This window comes from Psittacula echo, assembly GCF_963264785.1.
Source record: "Psittacula echo genome assembly, chromosome: 11".
Taxonomy (NCBI): Eukaryota; Metazoa; Chordata; class Aves; order Psittaciformes; family Psittacidae; genus Psittacula; species Psittacula echo.
Window position 1 is genome coordinate 5,604,504 of NC_137746.1, and position 21,181 is coordinate 5,625,684.

The 21,181-nt window shown below is 42.1% G+C and overlaps 1 protein-coding gene across 1 annotated transcript; it reads left to right on the forward strand.

Moving 5' to 3' along the window:
* The first annotated feature begins 1,322 nt into the window (after positions 1-1,322).
* CANX (calnexin) lies at positions 1,323-19,868 on the forward strand. Its single transcript, XM_080627504.1, has 15 exons — positions 1,323-1,351; positions 9,089-9,277; positions 9,725-9,798; positions 10,283-10,341; positions 10,688-10,829; positions 12,090-12,171; positions 13,496-13,688; positions 14,601-14,790; positions 15,489-15,602; positions 16,024-16,180; positions 16,491-16,706; positions 17,117-17,236; positions 17,345-17,480; positions 17,616-17,710; positions 18,309-19,868. Exons 2-15 carry the CDS (start codon positions 9,092-9,094, stop codon positions 18,360-18,362), a joined length of 1,818 nt encoding a protein of 605 aa, XP_080483630.1. The 5' UTR covers positions 1,323-1,351; positions 9,089-9,091; the 3' UTR covers positions 18,363-19,868.
* Positions 19,869-21,181: the final 1,313 nt, after the last annotated feature.

Consider the following 21,181-nt stretch of genomic DNA (forward strand, 5'->3'; position numbering starts at 1 on the left):
AGATTTATGTTTAGAAAAAACCCCAAACCCAACCTATTTCTTTCTTCCTTCTTCCTGCCCCTCCTAAGCAGTATTGAATTTGGTACTCCTACAGAATACCTCCTATCTGCTGGAACAGGCTGAGGCCCACAGACCACACAGGAGCTTGCTTTGAACTGTGCAGTTCAGATACAGCTTTCCATTTAGCTGTTCCCAGCTGGAGCAGCTCAGATACAACTTAAAAGTGATGTTGCCAATAGGATAACAGGAGCCTGCTCTCCCCATTGCGGGCTCTTGTTCATCGCTGTCCCATGCTGCTGTATGTGTGCAGCAGGAGGCAGGGACTCACAAAGCTTAATCTTGGCCCCATTCACACAAGTTACCACCTTTGGCCTCTACTTCCCAGTCATTACAGCAGGGACAGTTATTTCTTCATTCCCCTGTGCTTCTGTACTTCCATGTATAAATGTTCAGCATTTACACATTATTGCACCTCATTATGTTAATTTTGGATATAAAGCATAGTGTAAAGCTTTCTGATATTACAAGGCCTTTAAACACGCAGCTGCCTGAGCAGCAATGCCATGTTCTTAATGCATGGGAGTGTTTGTGTGGCTTTCTTAAACCCTCAGTTAGTAATTGAGCAAAATACACTAGATTTTGGTAAATGCCTATTCAAAGATACTGAATATCTGCATAAAAAGGAGAACTTGAAAAACCTTTTCTAAGGAGCTAAGGATTGTGAAGGCACACATAAAGGTGACTTTGCTGTTTAATACTGTGGTACGCAGACACAGGACAGACAGTGACCTCCCCTGAGCTCCGGGGTGAGGCTCGCAACACCTCCAGCGGCATAGGCAGACCCAGGGTTCCTCCGCCGCGAGGGCCGAAGGAAGGCCAGCCCCTCGGGTCTTGCCTCAGGGCCGGCAGCAGTAGCAGGACGAGGTCCGCCCTCAGCCCTTCCCCGCGGCCCAGCACCGCCTCAGCGCCTCCCGCCCGCCGCGCTCTGTCAGCCACCGCGGCGCCCTCGGACGGAGACCCGCCGCGTCCCCGCCCACCGCTCAACGGCCTCCCCTCAACCAGCCAATCACCCAACACTTCCTGCAACCGCTACAACCAATAAGAGCGCTCCACGAAGGGCAGCGCCGTTGGGGCGTGTTTTGGGGCGGGCTGGCCGTTGATTGGCGGCAGTGTGAGGCAATCAGAACGCCCGGCTGGCGGCGTGGTGGGCGGGGCGATGAGCTCTCCGCCAATGGGGAAGGCGGATCGATGTGGGTCGGGGGCGGGGCTGGCGCGCGGTAGATAGGCGGGCGGTGGCGGCGGGCACGTGACGGAGGTGAGGGGCGGCCAGGGGTGCGCGGGGCTGCGGCGGGTGAGTGTCCGTCTGTCTGTCCCCGTGTCCTCACAGCCCGCACTCCGTCGCTGCGGGCTGGGGCAGCTCCGCCACCATCGCGGTGCGGGGAACGGGCCCACCGCGGGGCATGTCGGGGGATTGGCGGGGTGAAGCGGCGGGGGTAGCCCGGGGGGCGTGCGGCGGCGGCGGGAGGTTGCTGGGCCCTGGGTGTGGCAGGCGGCGGCGGGCCCGTGTGTGCGCCGGGAGCTGGGGTGGGAGGAGCGGTCGTGCCCGCGGAGGTCCCCACGGCTCGGCTGGGCATGGGGCTGCTGCGGCGCCCACAGGCCTCTGGGAGGTTTGACGGGGAGCGGTGGGGTTTCTGGTAAGTTCTGGGACCTCTGGGATGGAGAGCGGCGTGGGGGAGGACCGCGGCTGAAGCGAGGCTGACGAGGGCTTCAGTGTTCCCCCTCCTCGACGGGGAGCGGCTTCTGTGGGGAGGAAGGTTGGGGTCGGAGGTGGATGTGGGTTGGCGTGTGGTGTGGGGTTTATCTGGCTGCTTGTTCTGATGCTGGCCGCTAACGCGTGGAAACAGCGTTGAACTCCCTAAAAATGCTCACCATGAGTGGGAGGCCCCGCAGAGCTGGGAGAGGAGGCGGGTATGGAGCTCAGCGTCGGGCCTGGTTCGGACTGTGCGAGGGGAAGCAGAAGTCTCTGGAATGAGGGAGTTGAAGGTGCAGAACTGGAGGCCCAACAGGTGAAGTACAGACGAGGAGAGTCTGCAGCAGCAATGTTTCAGGATTTGAGGGACCTCAATTCATGCTCTGAATTTTACCACCCAAATGTCACTTGTGTTGGGTGTATTCAAAATGGTGTATAAGTGGCATCTTGGTTCTCATTTTTGTCTGAAGATTGTATCATGTGCTTTTAAAACAAACAACTCCACACCTTTGAATTAAAGCATGCATAGCCTGATGCTTTCTTGTCTGTACTGACTCTAAAGAGAGAACTTTCACATGCAGTTTTGTGGTTAAGAACTTTCTAGGCTGTAGAAAGTGAAATGCTGCAAGTGATTTGGTTGTGAAGGGAGGCAGACATAGATTAGCAATAATGGTAGTAGTAGTAAAAGTCCAAACTTCTTTATTCTTAGTGTTAACATAATTAATGCTGCAGTGTTTCTGCAGAGCATTATGGAAAACTCTCTCTGAAGCTTATTTAGAGTATGCTAGATGTCTCAAAACTAGTCTCTAGGAATGCAGTGTATTTCTAAAAGCAGTATAGTTACTTCACATCGTAAATTAAGCAGAGCTGACACACAGGTTTTTTGGGACATTACCCACTGTGGTTTGGGTTGTTGCTAAAATATTACAAGGAGATAGGGAACTATAATAATGTATGAGATAATGCAGATAAAGTGCTGGTTAAATGCAGTTTAAAATAGGCTACTCTACATTCACTCAGATGCACCTGAATGACTCTAAAAAGTCCTCCTTACTGTTGATTTGGTCACATTACACATGTTTATCCAGAACACTTAAAACTAGGAAAAGCTTCAAGTTGAACTTTGTGTTCATAGTAAGTATCAGTATTTCTAATTAACAGAAGGGAATGCTTGTACAGTTCACAGACATCATTACAAGCTGTGTATAAGACACAAACTGCTTCCTGGTATCAACTGCTGTCCTAGGAAGCAAAGCCTAGTGCAAAGCAATAAGAAAGCTTGCAGTCTCTTTTAGATTACCCTCTCATTTGATGTGCTGCAGCACTTCCCCCTAAGTAAATGAATAAATCCTTTACTGAGAATAGACTATGACTTGTACTTAGCCCTGCCTTTTACTTCCTTTTCTGGGCTTTCATTTTTCTGCCTCTAGTAGTGATCACAGTGGCAGCCTGTTCTTGCTGGAATCAGTTCTGTAGCAGGGCAAACTTAAATTGATTTCTAGGCATGATGGTCTGAAAGATCTTGGGGCACCTCCAGATCTCCCCCACTTAATGTAATTTTCCTAGCAGCCCATCTGTTTTATGGCCAGAAATCCTTGCAGTTCTTGTCTTTGCCCTCCAAGGACTTCCAGTTCTGAGGGAACAGTCTCTCTGCTGACAAACGGTACATGGTGTTTTCTCCCTTGCTGTATTTGTGCTGTTGCACATTAATTTTAGCAGCTGGCGTATTTGAAATATTTAAAACCAAGCTTTGTTGCTGCCACCTTTCACACCTAATCTCTTGCCTGGTTTGTGTTCCTTGCAACCCAAACAGAAGGCATCTTTTTCTGTGGGGCTGTCGAGCTCTTCAGGAGAGGTCTGGCTAATCCTCTCCTGGAGAATTTCCTCAAATCTGATGTAGCAGTGTACCCCCTCCTTTAAAAACAAAGAGGGAGGGACGGAAGTAAACCAGCCTCCCCACATAGCTCCTGCCTTGGGCCTGTTGCAAGCAAGGTGGTTTGAATTCAGCCATGCCTGCTGTTCATTGAAATATGATGTTAAAGGCAGAATCTCCCCAATGCTGGAAGTTGTCTAGCTGTAAAACGAAGCATTTAGGGAGAGAAAAGTGTTTTCTACATCATATGCATTGCTGCATATATATGAACATAATTTTATTATACCCCCTTAGAGGGGTGGGAGGTTATGTACTGGTTGCTGAAATTACACTGTTTGCCCATGCAATTGTTCAGCTTTGCCATAGAGTGTCCGTTTCTCGAGTCTGCCTAAAGACAAGTGTGGATGACAGAACTGCACTTGAAACTATGGCATTAACCCAACTGTGCTCCCAACAGCTTTATTTCCTTTATCCTTGGACTACTTTATCTCACAGCACTTTCACTTGTCCTGCTACAACTCTGCCTTTGTGTTGTGGCTTGGACTGGGGTATTGATTCAGGGTTAAAATAACATGGCAGAAGGCTTCTGAGCCATCATAAACCTGCTGCAGATCATCATGAGGCTGTGTAAACAGTTACCCTGGCACCGCAGAGGAGCTGGGATGTGGAAGGTGGAGGGGATTGTGAGATGTAGAAGAGGTTTTCTCTACTCTTGGCTATTTCTGACTTTGAGAAACTAGTGAACTACCAAGTTGGGTGGCCAAGCCTTTGCTCAGAAACCATACAAATCTAATTTGAGAGAGAAAATGTGTATCTGTGTCTTGGCCTTTCTGTTCTTGTCTCTTTGCTTGCTTTTTTTGTATTGTGATGCATTTTCTGTCTTTTTGTCTTTAAATCTTTCTTCCATAATTCTTGCCTTGCATGAGGATGCCTTGTGCTTGTTTTTACTGGTGTGCTTCCACTGTAAATACCATACTGAAATCAAGCATTTGGAACACAGAACTTTACTAGCAAAGTTTGCTCTTCCTATACTGAATTCATTCAGCTATTGCTTTGGATGCTGCTGAAATAGAAACCAGTTAATGATGTTCTTCCAGTTAAGTTGTTGGGGTGTAGTTTATAGCAGCTTATTTTTAATAAGGCCTATTTCATCTGATTGTTACTTCTTTAAAAGCAGAAAGTGAAGTAGTAAACTAGATAGCCAGTAGCAATTGGAATGTAGTTTACACATTCTGAATTATGCCATGTTAAGGACTGGCTTCATGAACCACTCAAATAGATGAGTAACCGAGTAGAGGATTAAACTGGTTTTGCAGGCTCTGTTTGACCTGACAGGGAAGTTACTTTCTAAATAGTATGTTCTGTAAGTATGATAGCAAAGGACTTAAACATTCTTTGTGTAGGCCCTTTCGCTGCCTGTCCTTCCCCAGGACATGTATGTTGGAGAGAATGAAGACAGCTGTCTGCTGTATGGGTCAAGTGTTTGCAGGGTTATGCCAATCGTTAAAATGAACTTTCCCCTTTATGCCCAGTGAAAGAGGAATTCTAAATAAAGATAAATCACTGAAGCTTCATGACTTCCTTTGGAGGCCTTAAAACACAGAGGTAGCAATCACTTAGCCCTAATTTGGAGTGCCGCTTCTGTGGTAAGAAGCTGATACTGTATCTGAATCTCACTCCAGTTCGGTTTAGTTCTTACTTTGTAAAGTCTGTAGTGTAGCTGTTCCAGGTGTCTGTTTTCATTGCTCTGGTCCAGCTCCTGTCAATTCTAAGGGAAAATGCTTCAGCCTTTTGACAATCAGGTGAACAGTGCTTAAATGTCAGCTATGAGTTCGCTGGTGTAGAAGCCTGCCTGTGGACGGGCACATGGAAGAAAATAAGTGATTCGTTAGCCCTGGCAGTCTCAAACTCTCTTCCTAGTTAGTACTTTGTTGTTATACTGCAGTAGTTTTCCTTCAGTCCAGGTGGTGCCAATGTCTATAAGTGTCTGAAGACCTTACTAGAAGAAAAGTAGATGAAGTTTTAGTCATCTCTGACTTGAAATGTTATTGTGAAAATGAGGATTGCACTAAGGTAGAATGGAAACGTCAGAAGCTCTTGCTTATTATGAAAGGGCTCCTTTGTTAAAGGCTTTTGGCTGTTGGATGGTCAGAAATACACTAACCTTCAGAAATATTACACAGTTCAACCTAAAGGGAAGTGCAGACAGAGTCACAAATGGCTAATGGTGATGATGGCTTGGAAATTGGACACTTCAGGGGAGAAATCTGATCATAATGGAGTAGGTGGCTGTGCATCCGAAGGTTAAACTACAGCTGAGGTGACTAATTGAACACCTGTAGTTGCTAGCAGCTTTAAACTCCACTGAAAAATGAGTTCATGCCCGTTTTACACAAAACCTGAGTTTCTTCTCCCTTTCTATCTCCTATTTAGGAATAATCTAAATTATTGGGGCGTAGTTGTGTTTACGTTGTGTCTCTAAGGATTGTGTGAAGTGAAGTTGAAATTTTCTCCTGTAGCAGCACATCCATTATGGGTAGAAGCAGCAAAGTACACATCTACAATATTTAAATTGCTCTTCTGAGAACATGGTGGCTTCTATTTCTTATAATGTAGTTTGTATACTGTTAGAGATCAGCAGAATAGGGAGCTTGAAATGACAAGTGGCATTTGCAGGAGATGCTGCCAGTCTGTGCTCAAGGTGTATGAGTAGTAGCTTATGTTGAGTTTGGGACTGATTTAATATGTAGGAGGTGTCCTAAACAGCTTTTTGTAGGGATATGAACTTGTGAATACTGCTTGCCAATGATTGGAAAGACGCAAAGATGTGAAACTGGATTAGCTTCTTTTCATGCATGTAGCTGTCTTTGGAAGAGGGGAAAAAAGCTTTCTTGGGAACTTGAACAGATTACCTTTCTACCTTGAGATGAGGCTCAGTGAGGCCTCAGATTGAGACAAAGCACACACTGACAAATGTATAGGGCAGATACCTATGGTTGTGTTAGGAGCACAAAGTGGCATAACTTCTGCCCTGCTCTATGAGATACTGATGGAATTGTCTGGTATCACAAGGTTGCTTTGGTAAAAGAATTTCTGGAGCAGCTTTGCCTGCGGTATGAGGCTCTGTGGCTTTGCTGTTTGTGTGTTAGCATTTAGCAAAGCCTATTTGCTGCTGACAAATACTTCCAAAGGGTTGTAGTTGAAGTGGAATTGTGAAGTACATAATTATTACGTATGGAGTCAGTACTGGCATGGTTTAATTCTTTCACCAAAACTTTATTGCTAGTGGTGAGATTACTTAAGGGATTATTTGTGTGCTAAGTCATTAATAGCCTTTGCACAAGCTAGGGAGGAGGTATGCAGGAACTCCCTCCTCTTAGGAGAGAACTGGCTTATTTTTAGGCTTGCTATACTTTTAAGATAAATTTCTTCGTATCGCTTTGCAAATGATGAAGTGATCACTCTATTTCCATGATGTAATTTGAAAGCAGTTGTAAAACTTAGGTAAAATCATCCTCAATTCAGCTCTGTGAAGAATGTATTTGGTGACGCCCTGTTGGTAAGACAAAATTCAACCTTTCCCTTGGAAAGGTGTCCTTGTGCCATCTCACCTGCAGTTGCTTCAGTCAGACAGAGATCTGAAGATCACTTTTTCAAATGAAACCTCAGGCTCTTGTTTTCTGTAACTGCTTTTATACTGGTGGGCATGAGTTTGTTCAGAGGCTCTGCTATCTGCGCACGAGGAGCTTCAACTTCCAACTGCTTGGCAGTTCTCATTCCTTGGCTTTATATTGGGGTTCCAGCAGTAAGAGCTCTGACCTCCTCTGATGTCTATGACTTGAATTTTGGCTGTATGCTGTGCATTAAACAAATGAGCTTTACTCATATGTATCAACACTTGAAAGCTTCTGTCAGCTGTGAATGGTGTTCGTGGGGCTCAGAGGTGTTTGGGTGCAGTTGCCTGAGCTGTGAAGGGAGAGGGCTGTGAACATGCATTTAGACAATAATCCTCAAGGCCATCACTATTGTTAGAGAACTGGCTGCAATTGCATGTTGCTGTAGTGACAAACTGGACGTGACCTCAGCACAGGTCTTTGAAATACAGTTTTGCGGTAGTTATAAAACATCCCTTCTGTTATTAGACATTAAAGAATAATCTAAGGACGGTAGATCTGGTCTGCAACGTAATTTTGGAGCATTGGATAGTGCTGATAAACACTGAAGACTGTAAATTCTTCTAGTTGCCTAACCATGCTTTGGAAAGTTGAAGTTTGTTTTCTAGCATGATCTTACTCCCCTACAGGCACCATTAACTCTGCTTGAGTTATGTTTGTAAGTCCACAGGGCTATGGCCTGAGGCAGGAGTGTTGGGAAAGGAGGGATGTTTTGTTTCATATTGGCTTCTAAAAAGAATTAGTCACAACTCTGGTTTTTGAAGAAAGATTTGGAATGTGATTCAAAGGAGAAAAGGTGACAAGGCACAGGTTATTGTGGCAGATAAAGCTGTGAACAGCATGCTCAGTGTTGCCTTCTGCATCAACAGAAAGGTGCAGTGATCTTGTAGTTTTTGTAGCAAGAAAGTCAAATTGAAGCCTATTTTACAAGATCTTTTGAGCTACAGCTTGCCAGTGTCTACCATGTTTCAGGTGTGATAATGTGCTAGGCACCTTATAAATAAGTGTGATAAGCTAAGTGTGGTATTTTAATTCTGTAGAGCCTCAGTTAACAGATGTTCTTCTTTGGTCATCTTGTTAAATTAAAGATTGAAAGAGGGAAATCAAAGCAATTGTCTGTTAAGTAGTAAGAAGTTTTCTCCTGGGCCTAGCTCACTAGCCTCATCTGCTTATAGACAGACATCTGCCAGTAGTATCAGTGTCTGTTGGCTGTAAGACCAGGATAAAACCTGGGAAAGGGTCTGATGAATAAAAGTATCCCATGGTTGAAAGGAGAAACAAAATATTGAACAGGAGGTAGAGGATCGATTACTCTTTGCTTGAAAAAGCTAGCTAATTGTATTTCAGTTTCTGAACTGAATGGAAATCCCGGTTGCTGCATGATATATTTAAAGTCCTTTGCGAATAAGAAATGGGTTTTTCTGCTTAAGCTTTTGCAGTTACAGAGGTTGTGGTGCTGTGCACACGGCTGCTGTCCTGCCCCTTGTTGCGGTGTAAACAAAATAGACACTTCTGCAGCATGATCTGCAGGACTTGTACAAGTGGCCCTCTGCTCACTTAATGCCTGTTTTGTATTAAGTACTTACTTTATGCTGTATTTCTCTCTGGCTTTTAGAGCTGTCTCAACCAGCCAGATGCAGTAAATAACGGAGCTGAAAAGTCTGCACTTTCCCTTCAGTGGTATGACCAGGCACTTTACCTGTTGTCTTGGATGCTTGGTTTTGAGAAGCAATCCTATATGTTCTGTCTGCAGTGCTGGCTTGACCTCTTTGCCTTGTCTGTCTTACTCAGATCATGGAGCTGAAATGGCTGCTGTATGTGACCCTGCTAGCTCTCGGGACTCTTGCTGTCCAGGCACATGATACGGATGATGACAATGATGGTGATGATGTAGTTGATATTGAGGATGATTTGGACGATGGCATTGAGGAGGCAGAAGAGTCAAAGCCTGAAATGAGTACTCCTCCTCCAACTCCAAAGGTTTGGCGTGGGACTTTTTAAAAGATTAAATTACTGGTTGTGTTGTGGTTAATGTGAGTCTGATCAGAGTTGTCTTTGCTACCATTTAATATGTTGTCATTTTATTAAAGATGTTATCTGGGAGTAGGGCTTGGAATTAAGCTTTGCTGTTTTGTTCCTATTCTCATGTCCCCTGCATTCTTCCTGAAGACTTAGATCCACCCTTGAAATCTGTGATGTGATTATCAGGAGTTAGTCCTAATGTTTCCAGCTAGATAGACTTCTAGTTGCAGACAAGAGCACAGTGGCTTGGTTCAAGCAGCAATATTTACATAGCTTCTATATTTATGCTGCAAGGGTGTTCCAGGTAAACTCTACTTGAGTGTAAAGTGGGAATGTGAGTTCTGTATTTCTTTAGAGTAGAGAATGTGCTTTGAAAGGTGTGTAAATGCTCCTCTTCTCCAACAGGTTACCTACAGGCCCCCAGTCCCTACCGGCGAGGTGTATTTTGCAGAGTCCTTTGATAAAGGAACTCTGGATGGGTGAGTATTGCCTGAAGTATTCAGTACAGCAAATAATAAAAAATGAAACCCTCTCTAGAGCCTGTATTACCCAAATTGAATCAAAGGGCTATGGTTGGTGAGGATTACAGTGAGACTGGCTGTTAAAGTACTGAGTTAAATTAGTGTTGCCTTAAGTTCTAGTAACAAGGGGGAGGTGAGCCTTACGTGTAATGTCTTAATCCTCATCTGACTTCTTACTTGAGTAAGTAAGTACTACTTACTTATTGAGGTACTACTTCTGTTTTTTACGAGATCAAGACATAGAGACCATGATCCTACTTTGAAGGGGGCAGAGAGTGGCAAATGCAGAAAGCTTTGCAGGCTTGGGGATAGAACTCCTCAATGGATCAAGACACTGGGGTGTAATCATAGGACAGCAAGGGCTGCTTTATTTTAAGGGCAGGACTTTTAGTGTGTGTGTGTAAAAGTATGGTTTTCCAACCACCGGATGTCTGTCTTCTAGATGGATCCTTTCCAGAGCCAAAAAAGATGATACAGATGATGAGATTGCCAAATATGATGGTGAGTCCAGCCCAGGTCTGGATAATATATGGTTTCTGATATATTTTGTCATATCTAAAGAAGAGGTGCAAGTCTTTGTTTTCTGTTTCTCAGTTAAAAGTATATTCAATGAAGAATATGGGAGAGGTGGGTTTTATACCTGGCTAGCAATATAAGTGTAGTTCTGATTTAGCCAAAATAATCCACTTGGAGATTTAAAAATAACTTAGTGAAGATGTTATATTGATAATTTGCTAATGTACCCTGGAGGGTATTATTGCAGAATGCTGACTATCTTGCTCAAAACTGGGCTAAACAAAGACTGTCTTGATCAAGTTTTGATACCATTTGGTTAATTTCTCTTCAGGTAAATGGGAAGTCCAAGACATGAAGGACACTAAGCTTCCAGGAGACAAAGGGCTTGTGTTGGTAACCCGAGCCAAGCACCATGCAATTTCATCCAAACTTGCAAAGCCTTTTGTATTCGATACCAAACCCCTTATTATACAGTAAGTAAAGGATAACTCCAGGTTCTGTTATTTCAAGGGTGACATGATAGCAGGCTGAGGTTAATTCCATAACTGAGCTTTTATTGACTAGGGGTCTAGATGACACATGATGCTGCAACCTGTTATTACACTGTTTAAGTAAAAGTAAAATAGCAACCCAGATTCCCAAAGTGGGAGGTTAAGAACAGGATATTCCCTCTGAAGCCTGAAGAGGAAAGAAGTCCATAAAAACTAGACTTGGTAACCTGTCTTGGGACTTGAATTCACTTGATTTAATTGTAGTAACAAGGTCAGGCAACTGACTTTTGTACTGCTAATTGTGGAAGTCCATGTCGTTTGGAACAGAAGCTGGTCTGTATGTAGGTCAGTGCTCTTCCTTATGCAGTAAACTGCCCTGTTTCTAAGGTGGAGTGGACGGAGTGATAAAGACACACTTGTTTGTCCTTCCTTTGTCTTAGTTCCTCTGTCAATGGGAGATGAACAGCTTGCCTAACTCTGGCCATGACTGATGTAGAAAAAGCTATTTGCATGTATATTAGACTACCAAGTTGGGGGGGAAGTAGTTCAGTAAGAACTTTACCAGTTTTAAACCAAGAGTAAGCTACTTCACATATGCACAAGATAGCAAATTGGTCACTCTGCTTTGCTTGACTTTCTAGTTTTGGCTCAAAATACTAGACTAAAAATAAATCCCAGTGGTCATCTGCTCCAGCTGCTGGCACTGAGAGAGGATCAAGCATACTTAGCCTATTCCTGACAGGGATGTTTTGCCTTTTTCAGACTCTTTGGCATCCCTAAATATACTGTTGCATACTTACAACCCTAAAGGGGCTTCTCCTAGGATCCAATTGTTGTCACTTTGGTAATTTTGCAGACTGAGTTGTCTGTATGCCATAGTAGTTGTAGAGAAAATAATTGGTTTGCCTTAATCTCTGTTGCAGTGTTTTACGTACTGGAACTCTTTCTTCCTTCTCTGTGTTTCTAGATCATGATCTTCCAGACCAGTACTCAATTCCTTTAATCTTTTCTGTCAGGTTAAGTCTTCTGAATCCTTATTCTTCCTTGTTTCTCAGGCCCTTATAAATATTAGTCCTTAGGGTGCACTGTGTACTTTTAATATTCACTGGGAAATTTAAAGCAAGCAACAACAAAACAGTTTTATTCTTACTTTGTAATTGAAAATTGAAATTGTGTATTTCAGAAGTAATTTTTCCTTATGTATAACATGTTCTCCACTTCTCTGTCCAAAACTAAAATTAGGTATGAAGTTAACTTCCAAAACGGAATAGAGTGTGGTGGGGCCTATGTAAAATTGCTTTCAAAAACTCCTGAATTGAACCTGGTGAGTAATGCTACTACTTTGAGTATTAGCTGTGAAAGCAAACTTTCTCATACTGCTTCTGCCTGAAGAAACTCCTTCAGTAAAGGCAGTGGGGCTTATATGTGGCCTGGTCACCAGAATACTTTGCACTCAGCATTTTCCCCACTGTTTTCAGTTGGAGCGGATAAATATTGAAATCTTCTGGCTTCTTGAGTGAAAGTTCTGGAGCTCTCTAGTAGCTGAACAGTTGTAGATCTCTACTAAAGTCTACAATCCTTCAGATTTCCTTAGGTTCTAGGACCAAAGAGGATGTGTCTCATGAGAGTAGCCAGTGTGTGAGGAGTAACCTTCTTGGGAAGCTCTTGGTGCAGAAGGAAGATCCCATGTTTTATTGCCTAAAAGAGACTAATGTTCGGCTATACACACAAGCTATATAGAACCATTTGCTTCATAAATGACCCTCGAATGCATTGTCTTAGAAGTGTGGTCAATGGAAGAGACCATGTTACAACTCCTAAGAATGAAGAATCATTCTCTCTTCTCTCAATCATATTCCCACCTGAAGTGGTTTAGCCTGTTCAGACAAAGCTTAACTGCTTTGCAGAAGCTTTTGTAGCCTATGGGTTTTCTTTAGCCATCTTCCTAGACTTTATAGGAAGTACCTTTTACGACTTGTTACCCATCCTTCTCCTTTCCTTCTCCAGCCTCATTGCAGGTATATTATTAATATAGATTCCAAAGTATCCTTTAAAAAAAGGACACCCAAAAAACTGTTTGTTTGTCTAACCAGTTTATGTGCATTGAATTTTAAGGTACCATTAGCAAGAACAAATAGACTTGCTTGCAGTGCTCAGTGGTGAGATTATATCCAGTTAGCTTTCAGATTGAGACTGTACCACAGTTTATAAGTGTAAACAAAATAAAAATTGTCCTCACTTCTAATGCTGCTTATCACTGTGTAGAAGAAACTCACTGGACTAACTACTCATTCATTATTACCAGTAAATGATATTTCTGTATTGATAGCTTTTAAAATGCTTTATGATAATGTGGAGATATACTTGCAACATTGTGGTTGTTACACTTATCTTTTTGATAGCACTTGAATAGCTGCTGTTTTCTATATGAGAAGTAGAGACCAAAGGTGCAAAATCAAGCAGCTGGGATCATGCCAGTGTGTTTTTTCTAGAGGCTAGTATTCCTCATGCAAGCTTTAGTATGGGTACTTCACTGCTTGATAGCCAAGTTGCAGAATAATTTCTGATGAATTGGGAGTTCTTATGCCAGGCAGTGACTTAAGCTGTATTTCAGAATACTGGAATGAAGTCTTGCATTGTTTTTAAAGGATCAGTTCCATGACAAAACTCCATATACAATCATGTTTGGCCCTGACAAATGTGGAGAGGACTATAAATTGCACTTCATCTTCCGGCACAAAAACCCAAAGACTGGCAGATACGAGGAGAAGCACGCAAAGCGTCCAGATGCGGACCTGAAGACTTACTTTACTGATAAGAAGACCCATCTTTACACTCTAGGTATGATGACTACTCATTATGCATATTAATAACTACTACTGTGTTTCCTGAATTAAAAGCTCATAAAATGAGCCAGATGAATGGAATATTTGTGTTGACACACCATGCTACTAAAGACCACTTGAAAGCTCTGAATGCAGAAACTGGTCTTGTTTTACAAAGGCTTATTTCTTCTTTGCAAGAAATCTTGATTTATGTAAGAATGGTCATAAGACCTTGAACTTAGTAGTTAAAGGAACAGTTGTAAGTAATTTGATCTGCTAAGTATATCCAAAGTTACTATCAACATTTATGTAAAACTGCTTGAATGCTGCCTCCTAGTAATTTGGGACATGCTAGGCTTTAGATTTACAGGGATGATTCATGCTTTTTTTTTCTTGCTGCTTTTATGGTACTAGACAAACTCAGTGGGTTTTGAAGTACAGTGTCTGGTCTAGTATATTAGTTACAACTAAAATATTTTGAGGAATACTCAGGAGAATCTCTAGCCTCTCCTACTACAGAGGCAGCAATGGATAAAGAGAGGAGTGAGATGAAAATCCTGTGAGTCAGTAGTAAGGAGACTTATTCTTGAGTAGAATTGAATACATACGTTCTTTCTACTAAGGGAATACTTAACAGTGCCAAAGCCAACTTGCTGCGATAACTGGTAAATTGCTCTAGAAGCTTCTTTGTGCTTTTAGCATATTTAACATAGGACCCCTGTAATGAGTCTTCTCTCACAAGCTGAGATGTGGTACATCATCAGTAGTTATACTTTGGCATAAGGAGAAAGGTTCATATAAAACAGTTGCTGGGTAGGTGGTAGCTTGGTTTGCTGAAGCTTTAGTTGTACAGTGGGAATGAGTGATGCTGTATGATGCATGCTTTCTATCATCTGTGTAATGGCTATGTCAACTTTTTTCCTTCCAGTCTTGAATCCTGATAACAGTTTTGAAATCCTGGTTGATCAAACGGTTGTTAACAGTGGGAATTTGCTAAATGATATGTCCCCTCCTGTGAATCCACCCCGAGAGATCGAGGACCCGAATGACCAGAAGCCTGAGGACTGGGATGAGAGACCAAAAATCCCAGACCCAGATGCTGTTAAACCAGATGACTGGTAAGCTGTTGGAGGAATGGAATTGAAGGACACCTTAGCTTGATAATTCAGTCCTGATCAAAAAGTCTTTCTCAGATGACTTATAGAAGGTTTTGAATCTCACCCTTGTAATCAAACCAGAGTCAGTTTAGGCATCTGAGCAGCAGTTTGGTAAGAAAAAGCAGAGTCCGTGTACTCTGGAAATTACTGTTTAGTGCTCCTGTTGCTGTGCTGGCCACAGATAAAGGTTTTGCTGAAAGAGCTGTGCTAGCTGATGCTTTCATCCTTGGGGAGATCAAAAGATGAGCTGCAGGAAGTATAACTAAGATATTTGTGGTTGTTTCCGCAATACATAGTTCCAAGCGACTGAAATATCTGACATACTAAATCAGAAAGCGACAGTGGGTTTCTGTCTTTGAACCTGTGCTCTGTGAACCGCAGACTCAATTTCAAGCTCAAATGCGTGGTTGCAGCAACGACCAAGATACAGGATTTGCTGTAATACACCCTTTCTAGGTTGGCTTTAAAAAATCACTAGTATTACCTTACAGTTGGTGTTAGGACTGTGCCACGAGGCGCACATCTAGATAACAGATTGCAATGTGATTCTGGTCTGAAATAATGGCATTGGCCTTACCCTACCAGCAATGTGTAGAGTTGTGCCTTGGAGTTAAGAACTTTTATGTCTTGTATGTATTAATATATAATCTGTTTTCAAGGGATGAGGATGCTCCTGCAAAGATCGCGGATGAAAATGCTGTGAAGCCAGAGGGCTGGCTGGATGATGAGCCAGAATATGTAGCGGACCCTGATGCCGAGAAGCCTGAAGATTGGTATGTTTAATGCCTGTTGCAAATGACAGCAAGTATTTAGTGGTTTTGGTGCTGGTTTTTAGCAAGTTCAGTGTTCCTTGCTGACGAAGTTGTTGATTCGTGCTGTCTTGCTTTAAAAGTAGAAGGCAGAGTTGGTCTGGGGATTCTTATCTTCCTGTGTTCCCCTATGCACTTGTCAATTCTCTTGTGATAAAAGCTGAACAGGCAGGGATGGTCACTTTGCAGATGTACCATACTTGGAATGGGCAGTGGGAGAGGCTGTGCTTGGGGACTGGCTTTGGTTGAGCTTCTATGCTTCCAAGTTGTTTCTTGAAATCCATGTTCCTTCTGTGGTATGTGTATCTACAGACCTACGCTGTGTCTAGATCTTACTCTGTATAAAGGGAAGAGGCAGATTTCAAAAATTAATTTCCCTTTTCAGGGATGAGGACATGGATGGTGAATGGGAGGCACCTCAGATTGCAAATCCTAAATGTGAGGCAGCGCCTGGCTGTGGTACCTGGCAGCGACCAATGATTGACAATCCAAACTACAAAGGCAAATGGAAGCCTCCTATGATTGATAATGTGAACTATCAGGTTGGTGTTTTCATTGCTTAAACTGCTGGCCAGTGTATTTCTCTTAGAAAAAAACAGAAGGATTTAGATTCAGCAAATGTATTTAAAAAAAAATCTGTTGTGATTGTACTGTTTCAAGTGGAGACATTGAAAGTGTTTGCTTGGCTTCACTTATTTGTAGCACGAATGAGAATTGTTTCTCAAACCTTGACAAGTTGCAGGTAGACATTGTTATTAAGTGCAGTGGATTGGTCTTTCACCCTGTTCAAAGTGGGCTGAAAACTAAAAATTGCATTATAGTAGGTGAGGCTGAATGTCTTGTCTTTCCCAGGGCATTTGGAAACCTAGGAAGATCCCAAACCCAGATTTCTTTGAAGACTTGGAACCTTTCAAGATGACTCCCTTCAGTGCTGTGGGGCTTGAGTTGTGGTCAATGACTTCTGACATCTTTTTTGACAACTTTATTATCTGTACTGAAAGAGCTGTAGCTGATGATTGGGCCAGTGATGGATGGGGACTGAAAAAGGCAGCTGATGGTGCTGCGGAGGTGAGAAATGAATGTTTCATTGTGTGCTTGGACAGTAGGAGCATTGCTGCTGTTCCCTCTGTGGTCTTTATCAGCATATCCCTACATGTACCAAGGGTAGGTGTTATGCTAAGCCAGATTGGAACCTCCATTCCTAATAATAATACAGTAGTGGTTGCTATGAGTAGCTATGGGTACTCGCTGCTCTTTTGTGAAGTTTTTGCTCTGACAATTGGACTGTTAGTTTTAGCCTAATTCTTAATTCATAAACTATGCAGAAAAAGTACTTGTGCAAGGTGGCTTTAATTTTTTGAGGTAGGAAATGCAATGTTTAAAGCTGCAAAAAGCCTATTTGAAATCTATGGAGCTTAAACTTAACTGCTATGACTTGCTGTATGGGATGAAATATGACAATTCTTTTTATTTTATAGCCTGGTGTTGTGGGCCAGATGATGGCAGCTGCTGAAGAGCGTCCCTGGCTTTGGGTGGTCTACATCCTCACTGTGGCTTTGCCAGTGTTCCTTGTTGTCCTTTTCTGCTGCTCTGGGAAGGTATGAATTTAGCCCAATTATAAGTAGTATTATGCTTAAAAAAGATTCAGCAAAATATGCATTTATGTCACAAGTAATTGCCTGGTTTTGACAATGTTTTGTTTTTAGAAACAGCCAAGTGCTGCAGAATACAAAAAGACTGATGCTCCTCAGCCTGATGTGATGGATGAGGAGAAAGAGGAAGAAAAAGACAAAGGGGACAAGGAAGAGGAGGAAGAAGAGGAAGCGAATGAAGAGAAGCTAGGTAGGTGAACTAGATATTCTTGAAACAGTTCTGAGTGTTTCCTCTGATAAAACAAACCAGCAGGATTGACAGACAGTAAAGCCAATGGTGGAGTGAAGTCAGACATGAGAATTGAGGTATTTTTATTTCCTTTAGAAGAGAAGCAGAAAAGTGATGCTGATATAGGAAATGCTAGTCAAGAGGAGGAGGAAGAAGAGGAGGAGGAAGAGGACAGGAAACCTGCATCAGAGGTAAAAGTGCTTAATGTTTGAGGGAAGCTTGTGCGTTTTTTTTTTTTTTTTCCTTAAGTCATGTAGAACAAGCTTTAGTGACATGTTAAAAGTTAACTTGCCTCATGTGATACTCCCTCCTGGTATCAGAACTCTGAAAAACTTAATCACCCTGCTGAATAGGAATTTCTATGGCTACCTTCATCAGAGCTAAAAGCACTGCCCTAGACCCTGCACTGTGAGAGGAGTGGGATTGTGGAATGCATCCTCTTGAGGCAAAAGGCTTATTCAGCTTTGTATGCAGCCAGGATGTGACTTCTTAAGTGCTCCACAGTGACATAATGGTTGACTTAAAAATGGGTGAAGTGTTGCTCAAAGTTAAAGGGATTTTCACAGCAGCAGAAGCTGCTGAGTACTCTCAGCAAATAGTGTATGTCCACTGTGAAAACAAGAGGATTTGTGTTTGCCATGTGTAGAAAGAAAGGGTGTAACAGTGGTAGGTACTTTCAGAAATGAAATCCTAAAGTAGATAATTCTTTTAGGTTAGCTCAAAATGTTTTATTTAAGGGTGTTCTTTGATTTTATTTCCTTGATGTTTACACACATTACTTTCTTGCAGGAGGAGGAAACTGTGAATAGATCACCCAGAAACAGAAAGCCAAGAAAAGATTGAGGGGGGGAAAAAAAAAAAAGTCATAAGAACTTGATCTGTAATTTTTTTGTTTCTTTAATTTTTTTCTCCAAACATGGTTCTGGGAGAGGACCTTGGACACCTTACATTGAAACTTGGACAAACCTCAAGATTTCACCATCCACAGGTTTCAGTCACACTATCCAATGTAACGGAGTGTCTAGCAGTAAAATCTTTGCAATCATCTGTTTTAAAGAACATCATTCCTGTAGTAAAAAATGCATTTACTAGAACAGGCTGTGGATTTTGGAATGTAACATAACTAACCTTTTCAGTTTTGGTTTTAAATATTCTTTTCAGTTTTTAAGTAGATTGGTAGAACTTTTCCGGTCGCAAAGTTTTGGCTTAATTTAATATATTAATTAGTGAAGAAATAACAATGAATCTTGAAAGTGCTAGGTGATACAAATGCAGTTTTATAACTAGGTTTTTTTACAAGTCTGTAAATTCCTAAATACACCAATGTCTTTATATCCCTTAAAATTTGATAATTGTTTCAAGAAAAGCTGTCAATGTATTTGACAAACCCCTCTGCTGCCCTCAAAAGAAAACTGGGGTGGGGTGTATGGGGAAACCGGTAGTGAAACTCTCTAATCAATCAACTTTGTTCTTTTGGGGGCAAGGGAAAGAGGAAGGCGGGGTGGAAGGAAGGGGGTAGTCTCTGGAATATGCATACTGTGCATGGCTAAAGCCCTGTTAAGTGTTGACAAATTATCTAGGATTTGGAGTGAGTCATCTTAAGGTGGCATTGAATTCTGCGGACCTTGCAGATAATGGATTTTGTTAGTTCTTGAACTCTGTGTAAAGCTAATGGATTGTGGGGGGTGGGGTTAGACTACTTCCCCCTTTCCTTTCTGTTCAGCCACTGATGCTTTCCTTTCTCTGTGACAATGCAGCTTTTTCTGAGTGCGACTTTGCCTCGGTTGCTGAAGTGCTTCATGTTCAGCTCATCGTCAAACTCTATTTTTATAGCTAGGTGTACTCCTTTCCAGGGTCCAAACACTGGATAGGACAGTGTCCCATATCCTCTCACTGTTATCACTGTATGTCTACTCCTGTAGGAATGGGGGAGGTAGTTGGGTAGACAAGTTGAACTGAGTATTTGTTAAGGGAAAAACAAAACCCCAAACAAACAAGATGTCAGTATTGTAGGTGGGGAAGGAGCATGTGGGATATCTTAACTGGTATGTGAAACTGTTTAAGTCTTTTTATCTGCTCTTCATGTAACAAATGCATCCTAAATTATATTGTGAATGTTAGGGAATTCCAAGTCCAGCTGAATAAATTTTTTTTAAAGCATTGAGTCTACCATATTATACCGTTTCAAACACCTTTTCTTTTGTGGAATGCAGGTGACCACAGGAGCATACCTCTGAGAGTGAAATCTATGTAACTTCATTACACTGTACCAAATATGTTGGCATTTGGATGTCTGTATAGATAAACTTTTGCCTTTCATTTAGAGTGAAATTAAATGTCCTAAAACTACTCTTCTTGCACTGAATTTAAACACTCCAGTGTTGTTTGGTCATAGCATAGGTCTGGTTTGGGGAGTGATTCACAGGGGTTGGGGAGGGAAGAGTATTGCAGTTATCTTGCAAGCAATCTAACCAGTTACTAAAAGACTCTTGGTTTGGGGTTCTTTTGTAAAACACCTTTTGCTGCCTGTCGTCCTTATGTTGTATCCCTTGGTTGTTGTGTTTGAAATATTAGTGCTCACCAATGCATAGCAGGATTTCTTGATCTTTCTGCAGTGTGCAAATAAACTATTGTAAGCAAGATACTGGAAGTAATTTCAGACTTCTCTTGGAAGCTATTGCATGTTCAGAATGCCTTTGCCTGTTCAACACCTGGTAAATACTGCTCCTTATTGCAAAAATAGCTTATACTCTGACATGGAAGATGTCATAGCTTAAGCATTGCTACTAGCTTGTTCTCAGGACTGTATTTTTATCAAGGAGCAGCTGCTATTTATTGACTCTCAGTCCTTTGAGATGAAGTATAATGTAAATGGTTTCAATTCAGCTAACATTTTGAGCACAACATAAAAATATGTTGTTTTTTTATCTTCATATGCAAATTGCCTTAAATTCCCAAACAATTCCATGTGCATATGTGTTCTTTCAAAGCATCAAAAGCGAACTTAAGGTCTGCTATCAGCTTTTAAATAGTGTTATATTCAAGCTAATTGTAAATCTACATTTGCTTCTGCTAAACCTCCTGAATAGGTCTCTTTGTCTGCATGTTACAGCCTTTTTTGATACCATAGTGTATGCTTCTTAAATAATCACTACAATAAATGAAGACTTTCCAAAATGGATAGACAACTCAAGTTACTTTTTATCCTGCTTTCTGACTTGGGTGGCTCAGTTTAATCTCAGAATCACTTGTATTTTTAAAGCCTTGGAGGAAAAAAAGGAGGTGTCTCCTTATCCTGAGTACTTTTAAAGCATAGCTATGATTTCAGAGCACTGAAGCGCTGTTACTGGTTGTAACTGAACTAGGTTTGGAATTGTGAATACGTGAAGGTGTATTTGTGCTTTTTGTGTCTGTGCACACTAATGTGGCAGCTTCTAAGAACGATGCTCCACTGAGCATGAGTGTATGAGGTGGGGGATGTCAGGCTGAGATGGTGAATCAAAACCAGGGACTAGGAGCAGTAGAAATGCTGAAAACAGGTTTTCCTCCTGGAGTTGGTACACAGTTAAAGGAGTTGATAAAGATGCAGCTACCCACCTAACCCGCTGCAGCACCTCGGGGGGGTATGGCCTGTAGGATGTATTGTCAATGTCTCTTTGTAT

Excerpts from the sequence above, each read along its gene's own strand:
- CANX (XM_080627504.1), top strand. The coding sequence starts at position 9,092 with ATGGAGCTGAAATGGCTGCTGTATGTGACCCTGCTAGCTCTCGGGACT. Across the intron at positions 10,342-10,687 it reads TGAGATTGCCAAATATGATG|GTAAATGGGAAGTCCAAGAC; the intron begins GTGAGTCCAGCC and ends ATTTCTCTTCAG. Across the intron at positions 17,711-18,308 it reads ACAGGAAACCTGCATCAGAG|GAGGAGGAAACTGTGAATAG; the intron begins GTAAAAGTGCTT and ends ACTTTCTTGCAG.